At 38.0% G+C, this 9707-nt stretch overlaps 1 protein-coding gene across 1 annotated transcript; it reads right to left on the minus strand.

The window, feature by feature from the left end:
- Nucleotides 1–704: 704 nt before the first annotated feature.
- LOC121895778 (glucose-induced degradation protein 8-B homolog) lies at nt 705–5620 on the minus strand. Its single transcript, XM_042409218.1, has 5 exons — nt 5429–5620; nt 4979–5106; nt 4029–4225; nt 3452–3649; nt 705–2309 (listed from the first exon to the last, which is right to left on the minus strand). The coding sequence occupies exons 2-5, from the start codon at nt 5097–5099 to the stop codon at nt 2136–2138; spliced, it is 690 nt and encodes a 229-aa protein (XP_042265152.1). The 5' UTR covers nt 5100–5106; nt 5429–5620; the 3' UTR covers nt 705–2135.
- Between the last annotated feature and the right edge of the window lie 4087 nt (nt 5621–9707).

Raw genomic sequence — 9707 nt, forward strand, 5'->3', positions numbered from 1 at the left:
TGCTACAAAACTCAAAAGAGCACCTGGTTGTGATTTGTAAGACTGACGGCAGAGGCGTTAGCATTGGTTTCACTGGAAATAAAATTTGCATATTTCCCTTTTAAGGACAAAGGCGTAGTTGTTGTTGTTTCAAGCTTTCGGTTTTACTTTAAAACCATCGTCAGGTTTTTGAAATAAGACAAAAAAGTCCTTTTATTGAGTAACTCCACTCTTATAAATATCAGTGGCTCTTTGGTTAAGTTTGCACACATGCACATTCACAACTCAGAGAAAGAAAAAAAAAAACTGCTTTTATGGTTCACAAAAGTTTTGTTTATTTTAATAATTGCAAATCTGATCTTAAAAATGTTGAATAATAAAAGGGATGTGAGTTCTCTGGGTCTCAGTATTTGTCAAAGCCAATATCGATATAATACAACATTAAAGGACCAGTGCGTAAAATTTAGGGGGCAGAAATGGAGTATAATACTCATGAGTATGTTTTAATTAGTGTATAATCGCCTAAAAATAAGAATCATTCGTTACCTTAGAATGAATCCTTTTATATCTACATAGGGAGCGGGTCCTCTTCCATGGAGCCCGCCATGTTTCTACAGTAGCCCAGAATGGACAAACCAAACACTGGCTCTAGATAGGGCCTTTCGCGTTTTTCACAAGTTTCGTGGTCACTGTAGGTTCTCCTACATGCATGAAAGAGGGGGTGAGGTGTATTCAGTTGGTTGCAATCTGCCACCTCACCACTAGATGCCACTAAATCCTACACACTGGTCCTTTAAAAGAAATTAAGGATGGACAACTAGCAGCAAGTTTGTCTTTTTTTTTTTATAAAAGTAAACAAAATAAACAAAATAAACAAGCACAAGTGCCTTTTCCCATTGAAAAAAAAAAGATACACTTACATGCAGTTAAAGTGAAAATACTAACGGCTTTAAAAGTGGCAAAATGGACAGAAAGTTCTTTTCAAAATGCCAGTTAGTTCAGATTCAAAATTTCAATGCTTGTGATCATTGTTATTGATAACCAGAACAAAGCCGATGAACAGAAGAATCTGTTCTAGTCTGAATGGATTTTAAATGCGAGTTTTCAAACTAGAGAGAAGCAATAACTGACAGCCCCGTCATTCATTTGCTTTTCTTGGTTGCAGCAGCCGTTCCTCTCGAGCAGCGTATAAATCGTGCTTCTATCACTTAGACTGGCTGGAGCTTATTCTAAACTGGACCCCTTGTAACATAAAACCAAATTTAATCATTTGGAGCACGTTGGGGGGCAATGCATACCCTAGGCTGGGAAGAAGCCAAACGGGGCGCAACTCGGCAAGAAAACCATCTCTGATTTCAACCAGTCAGTCAGGACCTATTTCACCCTCCCCGACACACACGTGTGAAATGAGACCAGCAGAATATAAAGACATATTGTAAAGTTACAATCAGATCTTCATGTGTGGAAAGCAAGTGGTCGATTCTTTTTCAAATCACTTCAACATCATACTAAATAAAATTCTGAAATATTAACATGAATTAAAACTGTATTACATGAATAAAGTCCATCTTTCCATTTAATTGAAAAATAGTCACATTTTGGGTAAGAAATTTAGATTTCAAACGTCAACAAAGATACATCTACAGTCCTGCAGCGTCCTCGATCTCATTCGAAACATTTCTTCCCTAAAAAGGCTAATTGTGTGTCTGCAAACTTTATACCATCGTACTTTCTTCCATCCTCTGCAGCCTATATTTAGGCTCCACACACGCCACAGTATTAACATTATTCATTTATACCACCCACTCTCTTTCTGGCAAAATAATGTTACGGTGGGGAAAAATTGTCACAATAAATAATACTACTTACTGGCTTAGGCTTTAGAAAGACAAAATATAAAACAGCAATTTGAATTTTGTTGTCTCCGAGATCTTTCTAAAAATCCAGGATCTGTATTTAAACTAAATAATTTCTGTCACTTTGCAATTACAGCAATTTACAGTCTGCACAATGAGTGAAGTCTTGACTCTCCTGAATGAAACATGAAAAAACAATGTAGCATTTGTTTATACATATATGTTACCTGGTTGTCACACAGTCACTGACTGATCATAAATTAAGGGGACGTGGAAGGTGGTTGTTCTTGTCTGTTATGTTCACTTGGGGTCCTCGATGGTGCCCGTGCTAAGGTCAGTCATTTTGGGATATTTCACCTTCTTCTGGTCCAGCTCGTTCTGTGCCCACAGCAGTAACTTCAGGAGTTTAGCCAGCTTGGGCGTCGACTCCCTGTTTTCATAGTCCAGCACAGCTTGGTTCACCTCGCTCCACACCTGCGCACCAAAATATGTGTTGCAGTCAAGATGAAATAAACACATTTCTGGCACAATAATGTATCCTTTGCATTCACTGTGATCTTAATGTTTACATGCTGTCTCCACAATGAGTAAGAATTCAGTATCCTGGTTTCAGACCTCTAAAAGGTGTTTTCACACCTAATCTGTTTGGTTCAGCTCAAACAAACTCTGGTGCATTTGTCTGTTTAGTTCAGCTCATTTGGGCTGATGTCAGAGCTGTTAATCAAACTCTGGTGAGGACCAAAACAACTGTACCGAAACCACCAGAGAAGAGGGATCTCCGTATGCATCCAAGCAGACTCTGATGTCGGTATGTTTGTAGTGTGAAAGCAAAACAGACTAACCACAAGATTTTGTGATTTTAGCATGAATGTAAAATCTAAACTACTATTAAATCTATCTGCTGATTGTGAACTGTTAAGAAAGCAATTGTTCCATCTGTATAAGCAACTGCCTATATTTATACTAGATCTTTTGTTAACCATGGTAACATATACTTTATACACATTATCACGAGTGCAGGAATATTCCCTGATACATCAGAAAGTGAAAAGCCATTAAAAAACAGGTGTTTTGAGCCTGTCATAAAATGTGTATATTAGAAATTACATATAAAAAGTGTCCTCCGGTAAGACTGTAGTACAATATGCCTCTTTTTAGTTTCTACCTTTCGACTATAACCCTCATAAACAGTTTTTATTTTTTGAGTTCTTTCTGACAGCAGAGAAAATAAATAAACACATAAGGCGAAGTAAAGTCTGTCTCAAAAATTTAATTTCCCTCCACATGAGTCCATGTAGTGGTGGTGATAAAGCGTGAAAGTCACCGTGCTTACAGTTTGTGGTTTGTTTGTAAAAAGTTAGCGTGAACACAAAGCACAAAAAGGACTGAAAGGAACCAGACCTCAGATAGAAATCTGACAAAATAAAGAGGTATTTTCTACTGTAATATTATGGGATAAAAGGTAACAATGTATAATTTTCTTCCTTGATCCAAACCAAATGAACTGAACTACACATGTGAAAGCTACCCACATCTCCGATTTCTTTTAGTGATTCAAATAGTGAGATAAAACAAAATGACATTTCAGTTTGACTATCAGATAAAAACCAGCCTACCTTTTGCCGCTGCATCATATTGAGCAGATCTCCAAAGGGCGACTCCTCTGGGTTGTCAAAGGCCAACAGGGCTAGTGTTCTCTCCATCTCTGTCAGACACTCGCGGCTCTCCTCCCCCTGCTCGGCCAGTTGTGTCTGGGCGAACTCCAACGCTGACTCAGTCTCCCTTAGCCTGATTAACTCAATCAAATGTTGCTGCTGCAAGAGGGGAAATTAAGCACAAGCAGTGAATGTTGAAGTCAGGCATTATCAAGCTTTATCTAGTATCACAATATTTTCCTGTTTAACCAAGCAAGATGACAAAGAACATAATCTCATCATGTAGAGTGACAGACTGGCTTATTTCCTACAAGGGATGATGGAGGAAGTTAAATGTCTATTCACACTTCATCATTGCTCCCAATACTGTCGCTGTATTTTACTCTCACTGCTGTTAAGTTCACCCCTATAAATCTCAGGCTAACATCTTCTGTCTACCACATGACCTGCAGAATTTGCCACAAACTAGTTTCCAGTTCACAGATACACATACTATCATCAGAGCTAACGATGAACACAAGGCTTTGTGCGAATGTACCTGCAGATGAAAATACAAGTATCGATTGGTGTCAAGCAGCTCTGGGTGTAGGCTGTTGATGAGTGCAATAGCTTCCTGTATCTGTCCCTTCAAGATCATCTCTCTAATCTTTATCCTTTCATCCAGAGAGTCCAGGTCCACGCTCGGCTCGATCCCAGACTCCATCCGGAACTTCTCCGCAGCCTCTTTGAACCCCTCTTGAAATGTGAAACGGATACAGAGAGAGGCAAAGACAAAAGCGATAGTTATGAATGTTATTTCCTCACTTGAGTTTTGTTTTCAGGAATCACTTGCAGTATAATATAAATACAGTCAAACAAAAACTATGAAAGATCCATAAGGAACAATGGAAGGAGGAAATTTGTAAGAAGCTAAAGCTTAAGCATAGTTAAAATTAATTTTACAGAGAAGGCAAAGCTCCCTGTGTGCTCAGTTAAGAACTGGTACTTTACCGCTGGCAACTGAGGTAGGCAGATATTCCTGAAGAACAACGTTTATGTGTTTTTTGTGATCTTCGTATTGTCAGGGATGAATTTCAGTTTGTATTCCATCACTCTTTGTACAGTGACTTGAGGAATTATGTTTGTTAATATTTTTGTTTAAAAAGATCCAATTGAAGAATCCTGATTTGTTTTGATTGTGTGAAGCGGATATGTTGAGCTGGCTTTTTAATGTGGAGATTTTTGTTTTGGCTAGATTTATAGGAGAAGCCTGACAGCTAAGACAGAGAACACTGTATCTATCATAACAGGATATTTCTGTCATGTAAACTGAATGTTTAGAAATGTACTCTTTAAATTTGTGGAAGTGTACATTATGATTTGTCATGTAGCCATCCTGGTTATTGTTTAGTGTATTGTTAGCCCATATGGGCTGGGCACCAGAAAGGTGCAGGTCACTTAAATAAACAATCAATCAATCCTGTATCAATCAATCATCTCAAGTCTCACCTGTCACCAGGTAATTCATAATGAGCCGATTCATGTCCGCCCTCTGAATATGTACATTGTTTAATTTGTCCATCCACTCTTCTTTTGTGATGTCTTCAGGCTTTTCAGCATAACTCATCATTGGGATCCTGTTAAGTGGAAAAAAAACATTGGTTACACAGGGAATCGTGAGCAAGACTGACACAGCTTGGTCACACTTTGTACCTACATGAACAGTAACGTTATAACCGTTTAAAGATAAGATATTAAGGATTGAACGTAAAAAGAGAAACATGACAAAAATGAGAAGTTAATAACAAAACAACAAAAATGATATAGCTGCACTGAAATAGCGTTTGAACGCCACTAAAACATAATTTGGACATTCTCAGAGGCTTCCAAAACAAACCCATTTCCTCCTGGGCAACAGCGCTGGCTAGTTAGCCGATTGTACGCGTTTACTCAACTTACCGTGCAAACACAAGGCCCGACGTTTGTCCTTTCTTGCAGACGTGACAAGACAAATCAAACCAACTATGCGCGTTGTCCTTTTCAGTGCTAAAAGAAGAATAAAACTGTAAACTGCGGCTACACAGTCAAGCTTTTTCGCGGCTAGCTTAACTAACCAAGCTAATGTGATAACCTCGCGATAGGAACGTCAGTGCTGCGAGCTCTCCGATTGGTCAGAGCGGTGACGTCACGGTTGCCGAGGAACAATCCAATATGCTGCGAGACTATAGGCCTACTGTTTGTTTGATTTTTAATATATATCTAAAGCCATATCTATACATCTGTATATTTTTCAACACGTCAAAGAAACCTGAATAAAGGGGCGGTAAATAGAGATACTTCTAGACAGGGCAGGAAGGTTCACTGAATAGATTGATGGAGATGATGTGGATAATGTGCTATGTATGGCCTTCACAGTCAGCAGATTTTAGAGGACGGGGGTCACAATTTTTCAAGTCTGTCTTAAAACAATAGTCAGATACCCAAATGAACATTGTTTTTCTTGCTGTAATCATTCCTCTTGTTCATACCGACCATTAGAAGATCCCTTCATAATGCACTTAAAATGTAAGTGATGGGGGACATCACTCCTCCTCCTCCTGTGCAAAAATGAATTTCAAAGTTTATCTGAAGCTAATATGAAGCTTCAGACGTCCAAATGAGTCAAATCAAGTAGATATCTTTCAACATTACAGTCTTTTTAGTGCCAAAGTTCTTCTTTTTGTTACTATACTTCCACCGCAGCTCAACTCAGCTCAGGGAAACACAAAGACGGAATTTGATGCTAAAAAGACTAAAAAATATAGCAGATATCCACTCGATACGACTAACTCAGACTGTTGATGCCTCATATAAGCTTTAGATCAACTTTTAAATGCATTTTGCAAAAAATTACTTTGTAGACACACTGTGTATTTTGGCCCACATCACTTACATTGAAAGCACATTTGAAGGGGATCTTTTAATAGTATGAACAGGAGGAATGATTACAGCGAGGAAAACCTCTTTCACTGTTCATATGGACACCTGACTGTTGGTTTTTAGACAGACTTGAAAAATTCTAAACGTGGATTAACCAACTGGGCAAAGCAGGTAACAAAACTCTACAGGTTTACTGCATGTTAAATGATTAATTGGTAATTTGCTTAATTGCAAATTGGTTGGGGATTTTGCTGAAGTACAATATCAGCTAAAGTGGTTCCTGTGTTATTGTTGGTCAGAATCTAGTTTTGATACTTTAATTGTTTTTAGATTATTTTGATGCCTGTCCAAAATAAAGTTGTGTTCAATCAATCACAACAAACTAATGGACTAATGGTTATTCCCAGCCCCACCGCCAGACAAGAAGGTGGGGCCTTATGTTCACTTTTTAAAATCCAAAGCCAATGTTATATAAATTCTCACTTTCTAGAATATCTGTACATGACAACTACAGTTCAGTTAAGGTTAGAAACAGACTGTGGTTACAGTTAATGAAAAGGCAGCCTCAGGTCTGTGATGGGAAGCAAATCTGTCCTGTCCACCACACCCTTATGTTCTGCCTCGCTTCATACATGGCACACTACTTCCTGCACTGGCACTCAATGTTGGCATTGTTCTCCACCACCAGCATCAAAAAACCCAAATGAGGGATTGTCTTTTATAAGAACATGTTTTGCCCATCCCTCCGTTAGAGCTCCAGAGACTTAGAATCTATGCAAAAAGACTATTGAAGCTGTTCTGGTTTTTCATTGTGGCACAACACCTTCCTAAGACACTTTATTTTGTTTTTTCCCCACATGCAGACCTGCACTTTAGTTTATAATTATAAAATAAAACTCTTTTGCTTAAGGATTTAAAGATTTTTAGCACATACACACCACAAGATGTACAGCGTAAAGCAACAAACATCACAAGACAAAAGTCAACAAGAACAAAATGTGAAATATGAAATTGGATTTTTTGGCATAAACAACCTACTTATATGCAAAAAGTGCAAAAGGTGTTAAAATAAATAATATTTAGAAAGAATATGTAAGCTGCTGAGTGTGTATTTGCAGGACTAAGGGAGTAAGGGTTGTGTGTGTGTTTTCCCTATATATCTCAGTGGTGTACAATCATTTATAGAAGTGGGGTGCTGCATCTAAGCACCCTATGATTTACTATGTAGACTAGATATTAGGCCTTTTTCCTAGCAGGCATTTTGACATTGGCTACAGTAACCTTACGGATCTCACATTAATACTTTCCCTCTCTCTCTGTATGTGTCTTGAACTGGGGCCTCTGTTTGGTTCTGGGATCAAATCCTGGTTAAAATTAGAAAAAAATGTTGCAAAAGACCAGTCAGTGTGTCTCAGGGGCCCCTTGATGGTTCAAGGCCTAGAGGCATTTGTCCTACTTTCCCAGCGGATTATCCAGGCATGACACTGGAGTTGGTAGATTGTCCCGTCCACAAAGAGCAAGTCACATTTTTGACAACAGCTGAAAGATTTAGACACACAGACAAATGGTTATGGTTAGAGTCAGGACTGAATCATCCACCCAGTGTTATATAAGGAAATTAAATCACGGGCCATTACTTTTTGTAACAATTGCTTCAAACTCAATTTGAGATTAGTTTGTAGGGAAGTTCAGTGTGCTCAGGCAAAATCCATGAAGGTTTCCTGTCAGTGTCAATAACTGTAGCTTGAATCTCTTACACTTCTTAAACACATCATCTGTATAATAAACATCTAACTGGTGAAGTAATGTTAGTTTTAATGTCTAAATCTTGTGTAATAGTCCTGTTTTCTGTATTTACAGTAACACTATGGAGGGTTTTGAACTCAGTCCAATGAGCCTTTTTTCACATTTTAACTCATATAGTAAGAAAAGTACAGGTTTTACCAATAACAAATGTACCAGTACAGTACCAGGGCTCTGAAACCAAAACATCATTTACACCTTTTCTTTCTGTGACACATCAAAATGTGTGCTGTGGGAAAAGGCCTTTACAGTATATAATGAATGTGTAGTAACGAATACAGTACTGCATGTTGATGTGTTAGTGCTTATATATCACATATACTGGATACTGTCATTGCACTGTAAACACATAAAGTATATGATTTAGGTGCAACTTAAAATTTACAATCACACTGGTTATAGTGTGTTTTCTGACAGGGGAGGAGGAGGACTGGGGATAAAAACTGGCCTGGGACAGTTTCTGGGGCCTCTAACACCCACCTAGATACACCACCACCCATATGGACCATGTCACACTGTCCAAGAATTAAGTAGTATACAGAGATTTGATTTCTTAAATTAACTATCATAATTTGTGGAACTATATATGAAATAAAATACCCCTTTACAATGTTATATTCTGCATAATTATTGTAATACATTTATGTAATTTTGTACAGTATTGTTATAATTGGTATTTACACTGTGTTAAATCAGATTCTATGGTGATTTTATCTCTGTAGGTTGTTATGAAGTGGATGAAATATAAGAAAAAAAGCTGTTCTTATATCCGACAGACCACACTACCACTTACACACAGCACAATAAAAAACCACCATATAACTGTCAACACACAAACAACTAAAGAATTAGTGTCAACAAAAACATTTATTGTCGTCCCATTTGCATTGTATTACAGGTATTTTAAAGTCTCTATGGGCTATTGACTGCAGGTAGATCAGAATTCAAGCTGGGCCTTACAGCAGCAATGTAATTACTTTTAATGGCTTTTCTTCCTATTGAATCCCTCTGTAAGGTCTGAGCTAATCACAAAATACTGAGTACTTTGGTTAATTAGCATATTAGATTTAGCAGGAATCATCTTATTTTTCCATCCATTATCCATTTATCCCTGTTGTCTTCTGCCAACCAGCTGCAGATCCCTGACTGGTGTGTTCAGTGGGCTGTGGACTAGATTTATATCACGCCTTCCTATTTACTGTTACACACACACATTTGTTCTCTGCATTCAGAGTCAGATAATGTGGACCTAAACAGATTGGACATCTAGCATATAGAAAAGTTCAATAAATACGCTTATTGGCTTTCTGGCAGAGAGATAGAGAGCAGATTGATACCACTTGCATGTCTGTACTGTTAAATAAAGCTGCAGCCAGCAGCTGGTTAGCTTAGCTTAGCATAAAGACTGGAAACAGGGGGAAGCAGCTAGCCTGTCTCTCTCAAGTGGTAACAAAATATATATACCAGCACATCTAAAGCTCAGCTGTTAACACATGACATTGTTTGTTTAATCTGT

Source organism: Thunnus maccoyii, chromosome 4 (genome assembly GCF_910596095.1).
Source record: "Thunnus maccoyii chromosome 4, fThuMac1.1, whole genome shotgun sequence".
NCBI lineage: Eukaryota > Metazoa > Chordata > Actinopteri > Scombriformes > Scombridae > Thunnus > Thunnus maccoyii.

What these genes read in the sequence shown, in the direction of transcription:
- LOC121895778 (XM_042409218.1), bottom strand. Translation starts at nt 5,099, where the DNA reads ATGATGAGTTATGCTGAAAAGCCTGAAGACATCACAAAAGAAGAGTGG. An exon ending in ACTTGTATTTTCATCTGCAG is followed by an intron (nt 3,650 to 4,028) that starts GTACATTCGCAC and finishes CCCCTCTTGCAG; the next exon opens with CAGCAACATTTGATTGAGTT. An exon ending in ATATGATGCAGCGGCAAAAG is followed by an intron (nt 2,310 to 3,451) that starts GTAGGCTGGTTT and finishes TTTGGTGCGCAG; the next exon opens with GTGTGGAGCGAGGTGAACCA.